Below are 24,932 nucleotides of genomic sequence, written 5' to 3'. Positions count from 1 at the left end.
TGAGGAGAACCTTGTATTGTATGCGGTATGGAACAGGGAGCCAGTGGAGTTTTTTGAGGATGGGGGTGATGTGGTCACTGGAGTGGGTGTGGGTGAGCATATGGGCAGCATAGTTCATGATGTATTAATTTTTGAAGGTGAGTGGAGGGGAGACCGTGGAGGAGGCTATTGCAGTAGTTGAGTCTGGAGGTAATGAAGGCGTGGATGAGGATTTCTGCAGTGGATTGTGAAAGGCAGGGACGGAGACGGGCAATATTGTGGAGGTGGAAAAATGATGTTTTGGTAATATGGTTTATGTGGGGTTTGAATGAGAGGGTGGAGTCCAGGATAACGCCGAGAATGTGTACAGAGGGGGAGGGAGTGACTGAGTGGCCGTCGATGGTGAGGGAGATGTTCTGGGCCAATGGGAGAAGAGAGTTGGGTCCGGTGAGGATGAGTTCTGTTTTGTTGCTGTTGAGTTTGAGGAAATTGTGGTCCATCCAGGTTTTAATGTCAGAGAGGCAGTGTGTGATGGTGGAGAGAATGACTGGGGTGATGGATTTGGTGGATATGTACACCTGGGTGTCGTCGGCATAACAGTGAAAATGAAGTCCATGATGACGTATGATATGACCAAGAGGATGAAGAGGAGGGGGCTGAGTACCGAACCTTGGGGAACACCAGTGGAGACAGGGAAGGTATTTGATTTGAAGTTGTTTATGGAAACGTAATGATGGCGGTCGGAGAGGTAGGAGGAGAACCAGGAGAGTGCTGTGACGGAGATGTTGATGGTTTGGAGACGGTGGAGGAGGATGCTGTGGTCGAATGCAGAAGAGAGAAGGAAGAGGATTAAGAGTAGAGTTACTTTGAAGAGGCGCAGAAGAGAAAGGACAGAACGCAGGAAACAAAGAAGGAGAAGGTTTGGGGGAGAGAGAGGGAGGAGATTACAGATGATTTGGAAGACGAGAGGAACAGATAAGAGTGTGTTGCTTTGAAAGCCTTTAATACAGTTATTGTCATCCAGACGAATTTGGCTGTGCTCTCCCTCTGAAACATGTGCTCGGCTCTACATTTGTGTTGTGTGTGTTGACAACACACACGTCTAATATAGTGTGGAAGAGTTGGCTTTATTTTGCTGTTTATACTCTACGTTGACTGTTTACTGTATATATAGATAATTTTGGCTCATTTGGTCCTTGGTCTCGTGTCTTCTTTGAAGTACACACTAAGTAAGACCTCACAGAAGTACAGTGAACAAACTCGCTTATACCCCATTGTAATCAGTGGGAATGCTTTTAATCAGAATTCACTAATGGGTCAAATTCATCAACTCCAATCAGCATTAGTGGAAACACAAAACCAGGGTGAACGCACTTATTTCTTTTTCGTCGTCCTCATTTTTGGCAGTGCCACAAATTCCTGTATCATTTCTACAATGCTGCACATGCTATGCTATGACATGCATTCATTATTTTTAGCCGCGAGCATAGCCATTAGCTATGCTATGAATTTTGTAGTGAACCTCCCTTTTTGCAACTTAAATAATATTAGTAGTGGCTAGCACTGTTTCCTGTTCCAAACAACATCTTTTCTGTATGGCGTTAGCATGTTATTCTCATTTGTGCGTGGGTGTCCTCCGGTTACCTCTCACAATCCAAAAACATGCAGGGGTTACTTGGACACTCAACACTCACTAAATTGACCGTATGTGTGAATGTGAGAGTGAATGTTTGTCTCTATATGTTTGCCCTGCGATGGACTGGCGATCTGTCAAGAGCGTACCCCACCTTTCCTCCTATGTCAGCTGGGATTGGCTCCACCATACATGTGGACGATGAAACAGTAGACAATGAATGAATAGATCAAATAATAGATGAACTGAAAAAGGGAACCTAAAGGGGAACCATGTAACATTGTCGTTGGACTCTATGTTGTTGTTGTCGCCACATTCATGGCGTCAAAACTCATGCATGGGTGACATGACAGGGCAGAAGAATCAGTGATGGATAAGAAGTAGAATGTTTATGTATGTATATAGGTTGTGTGTGTGTACTTGTATGTGTTACCTTTTTAGGATATTTTCTATCATAAACACTGACCTTGTCAGGACCAGCACACGTTCACGCAACCTTCTGCCCAAGCACAAACAGGAATGTTGTGCGTCTGTGTGATAAAAGTGTCAAGTGAAACTTCTCAAAAAAAGTTAGATTTGAATGTAGTTCATGGTTAATGACTGCCATGGAGTAGATTTACAGTTGCACTGTATTTACTATTTATGCTACAAAGCTAACAGACACTCCTTTTTTTCATGTCCATCTCCTGTCCACCTTCGTCCCAACTCATTTCCAGGTAAGACATTCAGCTTCTATGTATCTTACTGTTTCTCATGTTGTTTATATAGCAAGGGCTGCTTGTCTTATGGTTTTGTCTATGATGTGTGCTACAAAACTCACAGTCTGACACAGATCGTATTGTTTTTGAATATATAAAAAAAGAAAAAAAAAGTGTTATTACACTAAAATCTCTAGTCTGTTACCATACTTCCCTGCTCACCTTGAGCTAAGAAATTGGTAAAGTACATGTAGTGATCAACTGTTTTTGATAAATGTATATATTCATAAAATGAAATAGTCTGTATTCATAAAGCACCCTTTACAGTAATAACATGATCATATTATTGTAATAAGGGAGATAACATAATGTACAATCTTATTTCTAGCAGTGCATGACTTGGCGTGGTAGTAAGGACATATTAATGTTTTATTCATAGTATTCCTTTTAGTTTTTGTATTGTACTTTTTTAATTTCGTCTCCGGAGCACAGACTCCTGCTCCACGGACTACAGCTGCAGGGTTTATACAGCTCGCCTCTCACCGGTAGTACACCGACTCCTTTGTTAAATATTGAGATTTCCCTGGTAGTTGGAGATTAACCCATGTTTTAGGATTGTTAAGTAGTTTTAAGTGATCTACAGTTCAGCACTGTTGGGCTTGATTTCTGTGTCGGACATCTCTTCCTGTGACAGCACTCTGACCAATCACAAATCTTAAGACCACGGGAAAAAACAAGTATTCACATTTTGTGCTGGTGGATCATAACCAGGTTGTAAGTAGTAGAGACAGGAGCAAGAGACGCAAAAAAATAGAGTAGGCAGTTTATTCAAAACTGCATTTAAACACATAGAGGCTGTTCATCAGCTGATCAAAAGCTTAAGAGCATAGCCTTAAAAAGTCAAAAACAGAATAAAAGTGTCAAAAAAGGACTCAGTAGTGAGTAGCCCCACCGATCCTGTTGATTACTTCAAAAATTTGTTTTGGCATGCTTGATGTTAGTGTTTCGAGGAGGCTGGTAGGAACATCACGAAGGGCATCCACGGTCTGGAACTGACGTCTGTTTTTGTAAACTTCCCTTGCCATCCATCCCCAAATGTTCTCAATGGGATTTAAAAATCAGGGGAACACGTAGCATGGTCCAAAAGTCAGACGGGCATTGTGAACTGCAGTATTGTCCTTTGAAAGACCCAGTCATCACCAAACAGACGAGGGCCCTCAGTCAAGAGGGATGCCCAATGCAACATCTCCACACATAACCAGCCGCAGTTTGATGCCCCTGCACAACATGAAGCTCCATTGTTTCATTGAAGGAAAAAGCACCCGAGATCATCCTCCACTCTGCCGCGTAGAAAACATCTCCAGTGGGATCTCCTTGTCATGCCAGTAATGCTGGAAGCCATCAGGATCACCCAGGTTACATTTTTTCTCGTCAGAGAATACATTTTTTTTTTTCCACCTTTCAATATCCCCTGTTTGTTGCTCCGTTGCAAAGTGCAAACCGGCAATTGTGTGGTGTGGGAGGAGGGTCATGTCAGTGTGAATGCCTGACAGAAAATGATGTGGAAGCCAGATTTTTGCAAAGCTTTTGACTTTTTAAGGCTACGGTCCTAAACTTTTGATCAGCAGATGAACAGTCTGTTTGAGTTAACCTGCATTTTACTCCTGTATTACAATTACTGTATTAGTGTAATACTATGTTATTTCTCAAGTAACATCTGGGTAAAAGCTAAATAATGAGATTTACATTAGCATTAATACCTTATACCCTGACAAAGAAAGGTTTGATAATGACCAGATTATGAAGTTAAACTGTACTCTAATGTATGCTCAAAACTAATTTCACATTATTATTGCCAAGCTTTTACTTGGTGATTCCTGTAGAAATAAGACTGCATTACCATAATATAATCATACTATTACAATATCATTACTGTACTGTAATGTAAGGCGCTACCCACTTCACATCATTTTGATCACCATTCAAAGTGCTTTACACTGCTTTACATTGCCATTCACACCCATTCACTCACACATTCACAGAATAGTCAAGTCAAGTCACATTTGTGGAAGAAACCATAGCAGCAGGGTGAGTCTTCTGAGACTGCAGGTGTGTGTGTGTAGGCTGGAGCTTGTTATTCTCCTCACATATGATAATATCATGCATATTTGAAGCGTGTTCCTCTACTTTAAATGTCATACAAATGCATTAAACATCTCCGTCTTGGACTGAACTGCAGTATTTGACTTGATGCCATGAAATGGGAGCGGTGACACCTTCATGCTCACTCCCCATTGGTTGATGGTGACTTGTGGTCCCTGTGGAGGAAACACAAGGACAAGAACAAAGACAAGGACAGGCCTCATATATTTTCAATACTCACATCACTTTGTTGTGAAAGTCTCTTAACTCCCGGTGTGTGTGTGTGTGTGTGTGTGTTTGTGTGCGTGTGTGTGTGTGTGATGCCTAATGAAATTATGAATAAAGCAAATTAATAAGAATCATAATTAAAACTCACTGAAATTCAATTTTGCACAGGTCTTACCCACTTTTAATTTAAACATAATAAAAACACCATAATAATAATAATCATACTGTGATTATTGCAGTCATTGCTGCGTCATCCATTTGACATTTTATTCACATTCACTGACAGCCAGACATAATTTCCTTTCTCAGGCTGGTAACTTTTTTCTTTTTTTTTGCAATGGAGATGCATCGCAGGAGCTGATATGTTCAGTGGTTCACTCAGTGGAGACACTTTGAAATAAAAAAGTTGCAGCTCATACAGTTCAACCAACAGTAAGACAAATCTTTGGTTTGAAGTAATGAAGATGTGATGAGGAAAAGGGATGAGTACTGCATTTCTAACGACTTGATATGAGAGGTTATGTTTGCTACTCACTCATGAGTTTTGCTCCAGCTCTTATTTTTAAGGCCTGTACATCACAAGAACAGAGAAATGTGTTTGTTTTCTCGGGGTGGCAAGAACAAGAAGAAAGAGAGATCTTAATCACTTTCTGTTGTGTTTTTTGAAAGTGAACTTTACTATATATACATATTGTCTGTTAATGTTACAGAGAACTTTAATAAAAGTTACTCATTGTTGTACAGTTGTTTCCTTACTGTCAATGTGACGTCATCAAACGACTTGTATATACTATGTATAGTGTATTTGTAAAAAACAAATATTTGTACTCCAATGACAACCTAATTTGTGGTACATCTATTATCACAAGGTGGCTGTAGCAGCGAGCATTAATTAGTGGACTGTGTGTGTGTTTACAGAAGTGATGAAATGTATGAGATTTCTTGAATGCATCTTGAAGCTACCCCTCTAAGTTCAACAAGCTGCTGGTCCTGCAGAAGTAATAGAAATTACCAGGGTCTTTAAATGCATCTTGTTAGCTGCTCCTATTTAACTCAACACGCAGTGAACCCTGTATTACTTTCACTAGCTCTCATTCACTGTTTGGAATATTTCAATATTCATTTAATAATACCATACCACTACATCCAAATATATTTTTTTTCTAGAGCTGGCCATGCCCAGATTCACATTTCCTCTAATGTTCACTGTATTACTGATATTTACTTTAAACAATGCAGAAATTGCAATGTGCTGTTTCAAATTCACATTTACTTTCAGAATCAGTTCCTCAGGCCTAACATAAGCCTTACTTTAAAACATGTTGCTCCTTTGTTGTCATCCTGTTAAGTCTGAGCCTGTGATTAGTTTCCTTTTTCTGAGATTCTGTAGTTTCTGTAAAACAACGTCCTCGCTAGCACATTTGGTTGTTTCACCCAGGCTAGACTAAGGTGGTTGTTCCATACTTACTTGCAGGAAATAGATCCCAGGTAGCAAAACAACAACAACAACACACACACACACACAAAACAAACAAATGGAGAATCCACAGAATCTTTAAAGTGACAGAGGACAGGTTTCTTCCAGCTACATGTGCTGGTGGAGCAGATGACTCCATGTGAAGACATCTCTCTCTCTCTCCCTCCCCCTGTCTCCCTCCTCTCCTCACACCAACTTCCAGGAAAAGAGGCAAGAATGAACGGATGTAGGAAATGAAGTTACATTGTCATGACTCCTCTCTCCTTCAGTTATTAAGACATGAAAGTGAGCCATCATGTTACTATCTTGTTAGGAAATGGAGTGCTTGTAACAATGGTCTAGAGGTTTAAGGCCAGACTACAGTGTGACTGTTTGAATCCATGTGATAGTTTACCACAAAGTGTAATTAATCCAGTGTATATGTGTATAAAGTAAGTATTTATTTGCTGATCCAGGTTCAATTCTTCACACTTAATGAAATGATATAGATAGTATTGAAATTATATATGGTGTGATAAATGTACTGACACTTTGGTCAAACACCAACAACTGCACATTTATTCCCATTAAGATAATTTGCTTTCTTATTGTCCTCCTCTTCCTCACATATATTTCAGAGACTGGTATAGCCAAATTAGATTAAGATGAAGCGAGAAATAAAGTGATATTATTTCATTTATTATCATTTGTTTCATTTTCTACACACTCCAGTCAAAATTCAACTCCACTCTGATCACACACCCTCCAGTTGACAGCAAGGAAAGGGAAGTTGAGTATTTTTTACTCACTTTTACTGCCTATTCCACAAAGATATTCCTCTCTCCTACAGCATTCATTACAATAACATGGTCAATTATGCAAAATAGGCAATGGCGTCATTTAGTGACTATAGCGACTTTTAGGACAGCTAAAGCGACAGCGACTTTCCTTACTGAGGAGTTGGCAACACTGTTTCTGCCGTAGTCCTGTGTGGATTGAGAGAGAAGTCTGTAGACCAGACCTGGGCTGTGATTCATTTATATCAGAACTCATAATTGGGAGTGATGTGTTCAATTCCCAGCTCCACTAGTTTACATGCCGATGTGCCCTTGGGCAAGACACTTAACCTGCATTGCTCCTGACGGCTGTGCTGGTAGCATGTGAATGGTTATGAAAAATGTGCTGTGAGTGAATGGGTGTAGACGAGTGAATGGCGTTTAAAGCAGATTTGACTCGTCATCTAGAAAAGTGCTATATAAATACCAAACACTTCCATGAGGTTGCTCCGATTTCTGACTACAAATGGAACATAACACGATTCCATTGGTCCCGATGGTTAAAACAAAAAGGTGTTAATTGGTTTTCGACCAGTAGGAATGTGTTTAGTTAGCATTCACGCCCATGTCAAATTTGGTATTTATCAGCTTCAGTTGCGTTGTTAGGAACAAAAGATCTACAGTACATTTCTTCTTTGTTTTCTTTATTTTTGGCAGGTTGCAAATTCTTGTGTCATTCCTGGTGCAACGCTATGACACACATGAGTGTAGTGAATTATACTTTTTCTTTTTTAATTCATCATGATGGTTCAGGATGCCAAAATGGCAACCGCGGTAGCTCCACTGTGTTTTGTTCTTTGTACTTCTCCAACATATTTGTTTTACTTACTTTTTATCTTTAATTAATACAATTGAATAATGTGTCTTCAACTCAAAAGGGGTGGGGGTTTTGACGGGAAAAACATTCATAAAGTTAAGCAAGATTTACCATGCAGCTTACTGCAGGGAATGAGTAATATTGAAAACCATTCAGTTACGGCCTGTGACTGTGCTGCTTAACTGAAGTCGAGCAGAAAGAGAGAGAGAGAGATGTGCTGGAGCGATCAGCTGTTACTCCAATGGGAAATCATTCATAAATTTAAACAATTACTGCTGTGCAATTACAGTGTGTTTCTAAGTCCCATAATTAACGTGTATGAATCACTGAGTTTATTCCATGACATCAGAAATAAGTGAACGTGAAGCAAATAGATACAGATAGCCGGGATGTTTTCATTTTAATTTCTTGTGATTGATTTTTCTGCAGTGATTCATACTCCATCCTTTAAGAAAGATCATACGGTTTATGGTTATGGTCAACCTTTTGCTGGACTGTTTAATAATATGCTGTATTAAAATGTAGCCGTTTTAACCACATTTTAACACCCCTGATGAGTCATGCCAGACAATCCCCATCTGTTTGACTTTGTGGAAAATAAAACTTCAGAAGATCATCTGGTACCAAACAAGTGGCTACGCTAAAACATCTCAGTAAAACTACAGCCAATCATGGTAAAGTGTTGTTAGTGCTATGATCCAGCGCACCAAGTAACAATCAATATAATTGTCTAATAAAAACCCGATTGCTGACTTTTATTAATTCACAATTTCATTTCATTAATTCACGCAACCATCCACACCAAGTGACAGCACAAAATTATATATAAAAAAAAAATGTTGTCATTATATGAGGCCACTTCCTCATGTCGTCCTCCCACTCAATAATATTACACTGATGTGGAACGGACCTGCCATTTCCATTTGATATCGGAAATGTTGCTCTGCTCACAGATTCAGTAAGTGAAGGAAATGAATACGGGAAGCAGGACCCTGTAGTTACCTCTGCATGGAAAATAAAAAAAAAACAAAAGTAAATAGAAATAAATCTACTGGTCTCCACTTATTCCCAACACTAGCAGGCTGCTGCACCCACTGTTGACGTCTGTATTTTGCTGAAGTAGTTTTTTCCTTCAGCAGAATTAATTCATTTACAAACGTGTCAGTTTTAACTAAATATCTGTGCCTCCCTGTCTCTCGGCCTCACTGTGTGTATACTGCACATGGTCCATTAAAACTGACACATCTCCACGGACTCACAGCCTTACATGGAGAGAGCGAGCCAGAGAGACAAGCAGGACAGGTACAGACGCGAGACACTTGACCTTGCACAAGAGCTGTTGTTGTAGTGAGTGGGAACACTTCTCAGTTGTGTGAAACAGCAGGAAGAAGGACTAATGTTTTGTCAGCCTGTACAAAATCAAAACTGTAAAGGAATGTTGCTGCAGTAAAACAACAACGTAGGCTGGATTTCACATTGAATGAGGAGAGATTTTCATGTCCTACCTACCTACAATTGTGGATCTTTGATGGTTGTGTTGACTTTCACAAATGATGTGAGTGAACACATAGAATGGAAATAAAAATGGACATTCTTTCAGTTGCTGTTAAGTACAAAGGTGTCCACACACATGTGCTGCACTTTGTCATCTGCTTTCCTTTAAGCAGAAACATTCTCATTATCTACCATGTTATCCCCCACATAAGAGCCGTGGGAGCTGGAGCCAATCCCAGTGGGTACTCCCTGGATAGGTCACCAACTATTCAACAGCTATTCACGCACGGATTTGTACCGTCAATTTTAGTGTCCAATTAACCCGATCATCAAGTTATGGAACTGGAACACTGTTTGTATGAATTAATGATGCAGCCAGCAGACAATATATTATGTCACAGGTATTGGTCACACAACATGGCTTGAAAAAAAAGCCATTGAAAAAAAATAGCTTGAACTAAAACTTTCCCTTTTGTGACAAATAATTCAGTAAATAGAATAGATAAGCAGCTGCAGTTTACCTTCTTTTATTGCTAAAACCAGTAGTGTAGATTGAAATTTTGTCGTGAAGCGGACAGTCACATTTGACACCCATGATTCACTGTATATATAGGAGCATGGGCTTCAACTGCATGCAAATGAGCAGTATTCCATACCTCGAAACATGTTTCACTACAAGAATATACAGTGTGGCTCTTCACAAAGACAGTGAATGGGAAACATGGGAATCACTGAACTGGTGGATGCGTACCTTCACTCGCATCACTCGTTCCTACAGGCTGTATGCTAAGAGGTGCAATGCTCTCTACAGTCTGAGTTTGAAGTTCCCAATTACATTTTGATGTCTGAAAAACACAGTTTGAAGTTCTTTACCAAAGTTGACTTTCATTCTCATCTTTATCTTAATGCAGTTCAATGTTCCTACAACGCAATTCAGAGTTCCTCCACTGCAGCTCGAGTTTCCTCAAAACACCACAGAGTCCCTTCCTACAATCCTCAGTCCCACCTGGCGGCTAATCATGATGTCATGGCAACGTGTCGATACCATGACACATTGCCATGCCACATACGATTTTACCTACATGGCTGTGACATCACCCAGGTGATTAGACCAGAGCACCACTCAACTCATCCCCCCAGTCAGGCACATCCAAATGAGAGAAGACCCTAAGTAAACTGAGAATTTGCTCACCTTGATCAAGTGGAAGAAAATGGAATGTGTATAAAATGTTTTTACATATGAATTGATTTACAATTGTGCATACTGTAAGTGGACTACCTATTAAAGTATAAAAATAATTTGTTGGGCATCTTTATCTATAAACCCCCAAAAGAAAAAAAAACAACTTCTATAAAGGAGCCCATTGCAGTGCAGAGCTTGGATTCAGTATTCATGGTTGAGCTGTTTCAATTCCTACTGTGAGCTAAACCACAGTGTTTATCGTGCTGATAATCTCTCTCTCTGTATATGGGAGCTCTGAATTCAAATTCCACTTTATTGTATTTTTAATGTTTACAAATGACAGTGAAGCATAGCCCTGCAAATGTCCGCTAATGAGAGAGACAGGCAGACAGGGGGAGAGAGAGAGACCTGTGAACCTTATATTTCACTCACATGAGCTGCAGCAGCTTTTTGACATAACATGCAATGGCCGTTTTACTCCTTAATCTCACACTCATCCTATTCTCACTTCAACCTCAACTGGATTTAAAGTCCTTAAAGTCCTGGAAAATTTATTATTAACCATTGAGGCAATTTTGTATGGTTATGAAAAGTTACACAAACATGATCCCTGAACAAAAACAACACCCACTTTTTCTTCTAATAATAATAGTAATTTCCGGTAGGCTACACACCAAGAGATGTAGGCCCAGCCATTTCGACCTGGTGGGGACTTGAACCGGTGACCCTCCAGTTACAAACCGAGTTCCATTTCCACTTGGTCACGTGCTGCCCCAAATATAGGATAGAACAACAAAGACGATGTGCCATCACTGTTTGGCTGAAATCAATTATGCCACAGGTAATACATCAAACTTGATAACTCATTTGTATATCACTGGTACAAGAAAAAACACTGAGTGCAAAAGCAGTGTGAATGCAGATCCCCTTGGCATTCAAGCAGTCGCTCACTTTTTTTCTATTTGAGAACTTACACATTCACCTTTAAGTTTTGGGAGTAGTAGGTGCCGCAATATTGAGAATTATTTTGTCATAATTTTTACCTGTTTTTACATATATATATATAAAAAAATTAAAATGATAATAATAATAATTCCAGGCCCCTGAATGTTTTTGAAAGTTGCCCTTTGGGTCATCAAATGTGCTTGAATTTTGTGTAAGAAATAAGTTAAATTGATATTATGGTAATTGTCTCCCGCCACCGGTTCCATGCAGTACAATGAGCGTTGATGCTTTGTGTAATTAAAGTTAACATTTAGCAAGAGAGAGAAAATTACGTGGTGCCTGGGAAATGCAAATTCCAAGATATCTGACTCAAAAAATTGCAACAACTGACTTGCCCAAGATTCCAAGGACAATCCTTTGGTCAGAGGCAGAGCATGCTGCAAATCAATAAAAGTGAACACCATGGGTGAACTTACAAGCTGCCCTTGTAAGTCCCTTGTAAGAATTGAATCGTGAAAATGTTCATCTGTGGTGGTCTTGTGTAGATGCAGAATAAACGACATGCGCCACAATCTTACCCTGCAACCATCTCTCATTCACTCTGTCTCAATCTCAAACCTTGATCTGACCCGACCCTTACCATGACCACAATTCAAATATTAGTCCTAAACTTAAACAGTTCCTCATAAATTAGGTCCTGCCAGGTTAGGACCAGGTTTTAGGACTCCTTGCCCTGACAAAATCAGTGTTTATGGCAAAAGAAGGTAATAAAGAGGTACCAAATACACACAGACACACACACACTGAACTTACAGTCAAGGATTCATGGCCAAAAAGCTCTTTCCTGTAATTATTCCCTGGAATTCAAGTCAGCAGACATCTATGCTCAGTGTGTGTGTGTGTCTACTTGTATTTGTTACCTTTTAAGGACCTTTTATTCATATAGACTGACTTTGTCAGGACCAGTAGTCCTCATGGAGATTAAAATCTGGTCCTAATGAGGCAGAACCTCATTTCTGATGAACTGATGTGTGTTGCCATAGTACATTGAAGGAAGGGGTGAGGGTAAAGTTTGGTGTGGAAGGTTCGGATGTTATGTTGAAACCAGACTAAACATTAACAGTTCATTAAAATGCACAGTTCTAATGAGCGAACTTGATTGACCAAGTGACAGCAATGTCACAATGTCCTTGTCCATGTGATTGTACAGTTCCTATGCTAACACATACATACATTGTTAAAAAATATGCACAGTTCAGTTCATCTCAGTGACTTTGTCTGCAAAATTAAATATTGTCCAACTCTACTGTCTTGCTACACTCTGTGCGTCACGATACTTTCATTGGAGATGGATCCCCACTGACAATGCCTGTGGTTTTTCTCGGCTCAGCCTCTGGTTGAACTCAAGTTTTTCCTTGCACTCTCTCCTGCTTCCTCTTATCGTCTCTCCATTCGGGAAACTGATTCAGAGAAGCAGCAGATAAGCAGCTGTCTTGCATCACTGTGCGGTTCAGGGAATTGCAAGAGCCTGTAATCACACATAGAAGAATTTGAATATGTAGAATCTCTTATGTCTGCACTAACTCTCTCTCCCCTATTGCTTGGCCACAGGCTGCCCCAAATACTGTTCCCATATTGGGAATTGAACATGGGCTGTCTGGGTGAATAACCAGCAACCACTAGACCATAAGGGAACAGTGAGAACAGCTGAGAGGAACACAGAAGTCTGTCTCCTCTATCCAGGACAACTAAATGGCTTTACATTTAGTGCTTTGACCACTCAAAGCTGCTTTACACGATGGTTTTGCCATCCACCCATTCACACAGCACATCTACAGTATAAGCAGTGAATCATACCCACAACCTTCTACTTCAGTGACAACTGCAACTACAGTGGAAACACTGTAGTTGTAGTTTGTTTTTTTTTTGTTTTTTTTTCTAATGGTGAAACAAAGCAGCAGAAAAATATGCTTAAGATATACAATAAAGCAGATGTAGATCCCAACCCCCGAAATGTCACTTTAAAGTTCTCAATCAGTCAGTGAAAGAGAAACTACACAAAAGGAAGTGCATGTTATTTAAAACATATACACATACATCTTGTAATTTATCTTAAAATTAGTTTGGAGACCCACAAAATATCTCCTCCGACCCATCTGTGGGTCCCAGTCCAGTTTTTGGGAACCACTGTGTGAAACTATTGTTACACTTATATACTTTATTCTTTGAAGTGGGTGAATGGCAATCAGACGCAGTATTTGATCTGACTTTGATTAATTGTAGGTTGAACTTGTTTTATGTCACACAAATATATAATATATAACATATAAATGGTCGAGTGTCACACGGCGGTGTAGTGGTTAGCACTCTCGCCTTGCAGCGAAGTTGGAATAAGTTTAATAAAGTTTGTAGCCTTTTACATCTTTAATTGAGAAGTTGGAAATGCACCTCAGACTCGACATTGTTAGCAATAGCACTTGATAACGATGCTCCTCATGGTATTTTGTGCACATGAACAGAGTAGCAACAACTAAAAAATTCAATGGTACTATGTGTATGACATGTATGATATACTGTGAAACTTAATTGCTATTAACAGTAAAATAGCAGTGTTTATATAGTGGCAGTCATTTTGGAATCTTGAACCAAGGGTATGTGAGATTATTCCAAGTTTCCAAGTTAAAAAGCTGTGGTCTGATCTCAGAAATTCCAACTAGAAATGGAATGCAGCATAGTTTCCACAGTTTGGTACTTACACTGCACTATAGTTTGAATTGCCTTTGGGTTGGTTTCATTCATTTGCAAGTTTTAACTGGTGCAAATGACCATTCCCCTGGAGAAGTGACCATCTGTCCCATTGACTGTAGCAGCAATATCAAGCCAGGACTAAAGCTGATTAACATGGAGCGCAGGGTTGCTCCTCTCCTCTCTCCTCTCACATTCCATTACCCCCCCTTACATGTTAACATTCTGAAACTCTGCAACTTTCTGTCATTATCTGCCAGATTTTGAGAAACCTCCAGGATTAAAGGTCACTGTGTTTTAAAATAATGAGAATGATGTCAATGAATGACATCATTGTTGTTCAGTAGCTCTCTAAATATATATATGTCTCAATGATCTATTGTCAGATTTTAAATTTAAGTTTGATGGCAAAACTTTATTTTTTGGTTAGTATTTTTTTTGGTCATGAACTATGTCAGTTAAATCCTTAACTTATGACCTGTCTTAAATATGGCAAGGTTGAACTACATGACACTGTAGTGTTTCTTAAGCCTTTCATCTTAACAACCCAGCTAACAGATTCTCTCTCTTTTTTTTACATGTACTCTACAACTGAATGACAACTTCTACCCAGGTAAGACATACATTTGTATGTATTTGAGTGTTTCCTGTTTTGTTTTGTAGCAAGGACTTGTTCTTGTACTGCTCTCAGTGCCGCGACCTACTGCATACTCAAGTTTCTTTGTGCCAATTCTGCATCTCTTGTTTTCTTTTTTTTAAGTCAAGTCACGTTTTATTGGGAGTTTGTAGCAGCATGGTAAAGCTGCTCCACTTGTGTGTGTGTGTTGAAGGGTTGTGATATTTGACAAGAAAGTGCCAACTTGGCAACTTTGTCACTAAATTTAGTGACTAGTGACCAATATAGCAACGTTCTGGCCAAACCGTAGCTACTTTTCAAGGAGGAAAGTCGCTACATCTGCCACACAAGTAAACTATGCTAATTAGCATATGGTGTGTTCTGGTGACATCTAGCTACATTTCAAGCTGGCTTTAGCTACTAGTTGACCACACTGACAAGGATAAACCTGTGTAGCTTTCACACGTACAGTATCTTTCAACATTGTCTTTGTCAGCAGCTTGCTCAGTCGTCACAGAATTGCCAATGATCCCATGCCGGGCTGTTGTTATGCTGGAAGTGTTTTTGTCCATATTGGCTTTTAAAGTTGAGTTCGAACTCATGCTTGCTGTGAACTCTTGTTGATCGTGAAGGTTAAAAAGTTCTCTCACAACGAACACCACACAAATGTCTTGTGAGATTAAATTACACAAAGCGTCTATTCAAAGATAGAAATTGTTGGGAAGTTTGTATCACTCACACTGGACAAATCATGTAAAAGAAGCTAAAAGTTGCTTCGGTCGAAATATCAGCACTTGGATTACCATTTTTAAAAGATGTGTGTGTGAGGCTAGTCTTACTACTAGCACTGTAGCATACTGTAGTATGTGTAGCTGTTGCACTGCTACACAAAAACCAGATAAAAAACCCTAACCCTAACCCTTATTCATATAAGTGCATTACAATATATACAACCACAAGAGGACAATGACAAATGTAAGTGCATCGAATACAAGCGTAAGAGAGAGGTGGGATTATGATATCATCATTTTCCCAAATTATATTGGATAAAATGTAGATACCATAAAAAACCTTGTTTGATTTGTAGAATTTTTTCATATTTTCTGATTTCAGATTATTTTCTGAAAGGAGTTTTCAGAAAATAATAAGTGTTTAAAGTGTGTTTAAATCCTGCTGCATTCAATCTTTTAGACATGAGATTCAAAATGCTTATTTGCCATTTGTGCACAAACAGACAATCTGGGAACATAGGAAAACATAGTCAGCATTAGCATTAGCCCCAGGCGAGATTTGGGGGTCGTGTTTACTTGTGTTCCTTGTGTAAATAACCTGGGTACAATACAAATGATACAAGAACCAAACTGAAGTAAATAACACAGTGCGAACACTGGCTGTATATTTGGTGTGAACGCATTATTAGAAACATTTCTTTGCACATTTTGAAGATACTGAATTACATATGTCGTTGTGCTACCACTGTATAGCCTGGAATAGTGTTAAATACAGCACTTATTGTCAGTTTTCCTGTATGGCATTTGAATCTTGTATTTATGTATTCACATCACAGCAGTTCACAAATCAGTGAGACAGAAATGTGCTTTATTTCTCCACAAAGATATGATTACAGATGCATTAAAGTGAATAGAGAATGAGCAGGCCCACTTCAGGCATGCTGCAGGGAGTTTCTGTGGCTCTGCATCACCACACTGTGTGAGCTTGTCAGGTGGCTCCAGTCAAATTGATCTTCTACAACACATGAGTGTGTTTATACTGAACCTGAGAGACTGGCTATCTCTCACTTAGCTCAGTGTGAGAGAAGAGAGTGAAGTACTTAAACCAAAAGCATAAAAGGATGTGTCATTGTTTGTTTCCTTTGTTGTTTGGCCATTTCCCTCCATGCTGAAAGCCTTTGGCAGGAAGATTACATGTGTTATGAGGAGAAAGAGTTGGAGTGAGAGTCACTTGCCCTCATTTTGTCATTCTAATAATAACTGTGATTTCTATCCTCTTTTATGATACAGGTCTCTTAGGTATTGTGTTGAGTGTGGTGTGTGTGTGGTTCACAGGTGTTTGCTGAGTATCTGAAGCCAGCTCTCCATCAAACAAAACTTTTTTCTCTTATCCTTTTATATCTGTGAATGAGAAGCTAACAAGTGTTATCTTCCTCTGGTGGTTGTGCTGGCATCGTGTCAGTGGGTGTGAATGATGAAATGCTACATATAGACGTTGAATTGCTGATGTCTGAATGTAGGTTTGAATCGGTGAATGACACAAATGTAGTGTAAACACATTAAAAACATGAAGCATTGTATAAATTCAGTCAATTTACAGTGTACGTAGGAAAATACATGGCATTTGGTATGGTACTGTACTGTGACTAAGCAGCAAAAATTTATTATTTTGAATGGAAAAAATGTTGCGTGCTCTTGTCAAGTATGTGTAATAAACTTGTAATTTCTGAGGTCAAGGAATACAAATTTCGAAACTGACATATTTGTTTCACAGTAAATCAGTCATACACATAGTACTGGCTAATTTTTACCTTGAGACATGATTTACAATGTTTGTGTTGCAAAAAATACCGTGTAGAGCATTGTTATTGACTGGCAGCAATTATTAAACTACCATCTAGTTTTAGTCACATTTTAGTCATCTGAGATCAGAGTTTTAGTCAAGCAAAATATAATCTAATGGGTTTGTTTTATTAATTAAAGGTTTCTCTTTCATCCTATAGATTAATTATTATATGCTATTAAGGTTAACATTTGCAACACAATACTGTATAACTGTTTTGATACAAAACATTTGTATTTCTCTTAATTATCCAATCAATTACAATTTCTCTTTTGGTTACATGTTCGTCTCGGTTAAAAGACAGTCACACTTTTCACTTGGATTTATTATCTTCATCATGTCAATAGGTATTTTTATTTAAAATCCAAAATAAGCAGTGTTGGTGGTTTGTTGGTGGTAGCTGAGCTGATAAAATAGTGTTAGTGTGTGCACTTTACCAAACCATTGCATAGATTTCTGAATGACTCGCCTCGAAATGTCGCTTTAGGTTCATTGTGTGTTTTCCTGTAAGTTTGGCTCTGCATGGCTTACAAAAGGTTTCATCTTCCCTAACATCGTATGTGAAATTCAACCATATGTCCTCTCTTTCTTCCTAGCGCCATTATTTCTGCCGCTTTCCTTGTGTGTCCTCCTTCGTGTTGACATCAGTGTAGATTAACCTAACCTCCGTACTTCGCAAAGAGATGAATCTGATATATCATCATGAATATCGTTGCTGTAATATTATGGTGGACTAGCATATCATTTTGAGCTCATTTTGCCCACCCCTAATGTTGGCCCCCAGGTCATTTAGATTTGACCTCACCTTCTCCCTGTTCCCCTCTCATCTGGTTCAGTGAATTCACTGAACAAACTGACAGGAAGACATTCTGATCAGGATGATTTAATGTAAGCAAAAGAGCCAACTAGAGTATGGTGTGTGTGTGGTTACCGTGGAGACAACCGTACCCTTAAACCAGACATTATACTGTATAAGCCTTCATATGATCCCCACTAATACTTTTTGTGCAATGCAGATACTCTCTGAGTGAAAGGTTTGTGGTTTCTGACTTACAGTAACATATCTCAGGGAAAATACTTTATTGTAAAAACCACAACTAATTGTTGTTTTTCAGATCAAAATAGATGCTCTGGGACTTTGGTGACACGAGGAGCGTGTTGGATGGAGTCAGATACTGTTTATATCCAATATGACTTGGGCACACCTTGTGACAGATGTGCAGATATTTGCAAGTGTAGTGTAAGCAGGACTGCACCAGGGCACAGAAATTATAGCTCTGCCTCTTTATATTACATTGGATGCATCGAGTATGCAGCTTAATTGGCATATGTCCCCACCCCCAGTTTGTGGTTAGAGAGTGTAGTGACTCCTGTCTGCACTTGACAGAGCCTGTCTGTGTCTCCACATGAGGGTCGTGGGGGAGCTGGAACCAATCCCAGCAGAAAAAAACAGAGCACCGCTGCAGCCCTATGTTCACAGCATCTGCTAAATTCTATCATTTAAATACTCTTGGTAACCTCTGCACTGACTGTGAGGGTTCTCACGGTTCCTTGAAAATGTGTGAATTAGAAATGTTTTTCAAGACAGGTCATTGAAAGTGCTTACATTTTGTGCAAGCATGAAGTTAAGTTGATATTTATGGAAATGTCTCCCTACTGTTTCATGCGCCCTGCATTGCTTGATGTACATAGGCTAGGCCTATGCAGAACAAACCTCGAGTTGTAATCGCTGGAGGTGTTAGGACACTGTACACTGTCCCTCTCCGCAGTTGAGATTCAGGCAACGTTAAGCAAGAGAGAGCAAATTACGTGATGTCTGGGAAATGCAAATGATCTCTGGCTCACCAAAGAGAGTTACAAAGATTGACTTGCCCAAGATCCCAAGGACAATCATTTGCTGCAAATCAATAAAAATGGACACCACCAGGCAAAGCAAGGTGCCCTACAATTTTTAGCTGTGTCAGCACATTCTGTCTTTGAATTTGAGGAAATTGTTCAAAAATATATTTGACTTTGACCAAGGTGTGGGATCCTGGACTGTAGAACGTCTCTGCATCTGACAGCATACCATGAATAGCCAGACTGGCTAATTGAAAACCAGGAAGAGAGTGTGCATATAGTCAAATATGATATGAAGGACAGCACATTTGTGTTCTTGTGTTCAGTATAGCTGCAATATGCTTTCCCCATGCAGTGTTTAAATTGTTTGGCAGATTGTTGACATTAATCTGAAAGTGTTTTCAAGTTCAACCAGCCTGGACTCAATTCCAGAAAGTGTCCTTAAATTTAAAGTTCTGATGCCTTCCAGACATTCAGTTGACCCTTGCACAGTTCTCACTGTGTCTGTATCATCTTGTGATTGTAACTAGAGTTACCGTTGGAACATCAGTCAGTTCAGCTGCTTCCACTGCACTCAAGCAAAATCTGTCCCGGATTGACTCTATGGCAACCGGTGTGTCTGTGATCATAAGAGGGAAACATGTTTATGTTGCTTCTTCCTTCTGAGGACCATTTAACAGCAGTCACAGGCTAATTAAGTTCACTGAAACAGCCATTGGTGGCTCCCTGGACAAAATCATCCACTGCCTAAGGCATTGATTTACTCTCAGATTACAGCTGCATATCCTGGTTCAAACCTCAGCTGGGAACACTCCAGTGCTGATTTGGTATGGCCTGCAGAGATTCTTTCATCCCAAAAAGCCGCCATCAGTTGGAGTCACACATGTTTCCTGTTCCCACACCCTGCTGTCACAGACACTAATCAACCTTCTAGTATAATATTAATGTGACTGGTTTTCTTGATAATGATAATAAAATCATGATAATGAGAGTGAGCACCCCAACACTGGAAAGAAACTTCATCTGATGTTTTCATGCTAAGCCACAAAAAGTTTAATATTATTTGTCACATCCGTTCAAAAAAGTTATATGCAAAAAAATGTGATACTTGTTGTCCTAAAAGCAATATAATATCACCACAAAAGCTACCGCAATACTTTACTTTATTGATTGTTCCCCCCACCCGTACTACTCACTTCCTAAAAGATGTATAATTTTACTTCAATAATATTTTTTGTTAACAAAAGCTTTATACCTTTTCTGATTAGAAAGAAAAATGCATAAAGTACTCTCTACTGTATTCTCTCACTGCTGGTCTACTGCTGACTCACATAGGTCAATCTAAAAAACATTATTCTAAACACTAATCACCAGTTATTATTATTTTTTGCCTCTTACACATTTTAACTTACTGATGGTGGCTAGCCTGACTAAAGCTATCTCAATTGAGATGAAGTCTGGAAAGGATGTAGTCATTTCCCACTTGCAAGAGGCGCGACCAGTGGACAAAATGCCTCTGTATGCAGTTGGACAGACTTACAACCAATCAGACGAACGATCTGGATGACATATGCCGAGCGACAATAACACATATCAACAAGCGTGCTTGTTGTAGCTTTCTAGGAGTGATGACTATGGCATCTAACAACTTTTACGTGTGGGCTCCAAAGAGCAAGTCACTTAAAATGGAAGCAACAAAACCTGCGAGACTGAAATCGCTGTACTCGGCTATGTTCATGGCAGCAGCAGTGGTTCAACTCATGTGTGCCGTGATGTAAAATCACTGATGTGTGAAGCAAACTTCAGTTTTTCAGTTGCAAAAGTCTGTGTAATGACAAGATAAAACAGGGATCATATTCTTAAGATATAGTAGACTTAAACAGAAAGTTTGTAAGCTAGTGGCTAAAATCTGGTTAAAATCAAATCAAACAAGACAAATCAACCAGTCTCATTATTCTGAGAAGAAGAGGATTAACTTTTAATCTGTTTTGTTATTTGAATCTTGCACCAGTGAAGAGGAGTCAAATGTTCCGCTTACTGAGCATAAATTGCCCACATTGACTTTGCACATATTCATTTATTTGCAGGAAAATTAAATTCATGAATTCATGAATCAATAATCATCATTATTGACTTTTCCATTTGTGGCCAGGTGGGTTTGTATCATTACTTTTGCTGGCAGCTGGAGGAATGCCTTGTCTTCCGTTCCAAAACATTTCTGGAGGCTTTCAAATATTCTCCTCTGAACACAAAGGCACTCTGTACGACCCTAGAATTGGAGCTGGAGTCTGGATGTGTGTGCGTGTCATGTGGGAGTGTACTCAGTGATGTAAGCCTCATAGAAGATGCTTTTTTGTGTGTCACGAATGTGTTTTTAAATTCTCCATCTGGACTGCTGCATGTCAGGGGTGTAACGAAAGACATTTTTGGACCATGTTCTGTTTGTCTTTTGGTTCCTAATGTCAAGATAAGATGGTATAATGATACAGAAGGAAAAAAGAGAAAGAGAGAAGAGAAGGGAGAATGTAAACACAGAAGGGAAGCTGGGAAAAGGAATCAAAACAGTCAAGGGGTGTAACCTAATGCACTCTGAGAATAATGAATACAAGGTTATTAGAGCAGAAAGCTGTTTGGTGAACAAAGAAACATATTTTCAAAAATGTTTTCCAGGCCAAAATTAAAGTGTCATTTGTGAAGGTACAATTTTACTCATCTTTGGTAATGTAGATATCTAATTTTGTGAATAAACTGGATTTTTCTCCAAGTATCCTTTCCACATTTCAAACTACTAAGTGCTTTAAAACAACTACTGTCAGCTCTGGCTGACTTCTAATAATGTGTGATTTAAAAAAAATAAAATAAAAATGTATCGTTGTTTCCATTCATCCCTCCATCCATCTATGGCCTTATCCCCAGTGAAACAGAATTTTATAATATCTATTATATTTTATAACAAATGTTTCCTGTGAACACTGCATTGTTTCAAGAAAAATCTATATCCACACAAAACCCGCTGTAGTACATATGCCAGGCCTGTATGTGACCAGAGGGACTAAGGAATGAAAACAAAAGCCAGACCAAACAATGTCCAAACAAAAGAGGAAGATGACAACAGTGGAAATAGTGACAGAGAGAGAGAGAGGTGGGATTATGACATCATCATTTTCCCAAAGTAGTGTATTTTTTATCTACAAAGCGCAAGGTGGCATTTTCAGATTTTCTGGGACAAATTTTTCTGAAAAAAGTGTTTCAGTGCTTCCAAATCACCTTTTCCATGACGGTATGATAAATATCATGAATTAGTTTTAGTGTTTTTGGCCCCTCTAACAAATGATGATATAAAAGCTCCTCTGCATTATGTATGATTTTTTTGTTAAATCACAAATATTTGGAGGAATGCCTGTCCTCCCTTTTAGAAATATCCTATATATATATATATAAATGGTTTATGATGCAATTCAGGGAATTGCCAAATCTATCACTTACCTTTAAATATATATTTCAAGACCAGGGGCTACTATATGCATTTTTTTATTTTATGGCAACAGTCAGGCAGTGGAGGATCACAGTGAAGGCCTGAAGTCCATCTGACACATTAATGCTCATAATATCAAAGTAAAACAGCAGTTCAGAGATGCCTTAGTTGCTTCTGCCAAGTCATTTCAACATATTTTACACAACAGTAAGATGCAGGTGAAAAATGAAGTCTTGTCAGCATAGAGAGTCTCAGATTTGATTAGCTTTTCTTTTTCTTACTACTCAACATTTATTTCCACATGCAATGATACAAAGAACAAATATACAAAAATCACCCATGTTTTAACACATTATTACCACATCAAATACTTGTCGGGAGACACTTCCTCCCTGTTGAGGTTATGGAGAATTTGTGTCCTTAATCAGTCTCTGTAGCTGTATTACTACAGGTGCCCATTTAACAGTGAACACTTCTGTCCTGAGTTGGAGTTTGGGTGTAATAATTAACATTCTTTATAACACAGTAATCATCTTTTTAGTGATTAATAGCTTAAACCCAGATTAAATAAGGCAGATTTTTGCTTATTGTATTTCCTGGAGAATCTTTCCCAGTATGAAAATGTCACATGTTGGTCAAAGCTACATGATATAATGATTCCTTCCTAACCTGTGGTACAATTATGTTGGTATGCGAAAACATACATTGAACCTCTTGTTTTGACTGCTGTATTATTTTGTCACTGACAGTCCTTCACCTGTGTGGAATGGCAGCTGTCAGTTCAGGACATGATTTATTCCCTAAATGTTCCGTCATTGCAGCAGCAGCAGCAGGGAGCTGTTTGTTATTCAGCCCACAACGCTGTTTGTTTGTTGTGGAGGATGATGCAGAAGAAGCTGATGTGGTGAGGAAGTGAGGCGTGGCTGGAAACACAGACAGGTCTGGCTGCGGCGCAGATTATGTTCTCGAACAAACACAGCTGCTTTTTGTGGTAAGTGTGTGTGTGTGTGTGTGTGTGTGTGTGTGTGAGAGAGAGAGAGACCAGTGGGATTGCAATGCTGGCCAAATATGAAATCTCTTGAAGGTGTTCTCTCTATCTCCATCTCGCTGACACACACATTAGCACACAGCTATTCTCATAGACGCAACTAAGTGCCGGGCCTTAACCTAACCTAATTCTAACCTTTACATTAAAATCAAGTCTAAGCTGCTGGAGCTGCACTCCATGAGTAATGGAACTCAAAATTTCTGAGGTCATGGGGGTTCTTTTCACATGAACACCCCCTGAAGTCAGATTTTCAACTCAGAATCAACCCTTGATTTACATCCATTTATATTGTGTGCACAAAATACTTGTTGTGCAGATGCATGAGACTTTTGTCCCATAAGACTTCAGGGATCATCAAGATGTTTTTTGGCAAAAGTGAGATGAGCCTTTATGTTCTTTTTGGTCAGCAGTGGTTTTGGTCTTGGAACTCTGCCATTTTTGCCCAGTCTCTTTCTTATGGTGGAGTCATGAACACTGACCTTAACTGAGGCAAGTGAGGCCTGCAGTTCTTTAGATCTTGTTGTGGGTTCTTTTGTACTTTTGAGTAGTCGCTGTGCTCTTGGGGTAATTCTTGATGGCCGGCCACTCAGGGGAAGGTTTCCCACTGTTCCATGTTTTCTTGTTTTCAAAGCCTGTTTGTAACCTTTTCCAGACCAATAGATGTCAATTACTTTGTTTCTCATTTCTTCCTAAACATCTTTAGATGTGGCATGATGTCTTCCTTTTTTGGGATCTTTTGTCTGACAAAGTGAAATCTATTGATTGAATAAGTCTGGCAGTAATCAGGCCTGGGTATGGCAATTGAAATTTTCCAAAAAATGTGATTAATCACAGTTACATCATGATTTTTACAAGGGGTGCAATTACTTTACCACATAGGGCCTGGATATTTGGATAGTTTGTGTTTTTCAGTTCTTGCCATTGTGTGCAGCCCCTTGCTTGGTCAGACAGTCGTTTCCTCTAATTCCTCCTTGAATTTCTATAATTCTTTTTCACAGGGTTTGCCATGATGAACATCTAAAATAACGCAATCACTGCCTTTATCTAATAGCCGGTAACTGGCTAGGGGGTGTGTTTGTGCATAGGGCAGTGAAGCAAGTATTGTTTTTTTTCGCGAGACCCGAAACTTAGCAAAACCTCGAGACAGTCCCCATCTCCCCACCACAAGCCATATACTGTATCCATCACAATCACTCTAAGATTTCAATTTGATTTGAATTTTGT

The 24,932-nt window shown here is 39.1% G+C and overlaps 1 protein-coding gene across 2 annotated transcripts in view; it reads left to right on the top strand.

The window, feature by feature from the left end:
• The first annotated feature begins 2,194 nt into the window (after positions 1-2,194).
• Positions 2,195-24,932, top strand: part of LOC122765833 (pleckstrin homology domain-containing family A member 5-like) — a 138,727-nt gene continuing 115,989 nt past the window's right edge. For both annotated transcript variants that reach the window (XM_044020271.1, XM_044020270.1), the window contains exon 1: positions 2,195-2,328. In XM_044020271.1, coding sequence (XP_043876206.1) covers positions 2,288-2,328 — 41 coding nt within the window. In that variant the 5' untranslated portion in view covers positions 2,195-2,287. The remainder of the gene's footprint in view (positions 2,329-24,932) is intronic.

This window comes from Solea senegalensis, linkage group LG3, assembly GCF_019176455.1.
Source record: "Solea senegalensis isolate Sse05_10M linkage group LG3, IFAPA_SoseM_1, whole genome shotgun sequence".
Classification (NCBI taxonomy): Eukaryota; Metazoa; Chordata; class Actinopteri; order Pleuronectiformes; family Soleidae; genus Solea; species Solea senegalensis.
The sequence above is the reverse complement of the archived record's forward strand: the minus strand, read 5'-3'. Positions and strand labels throughout refer to the sequence as shown.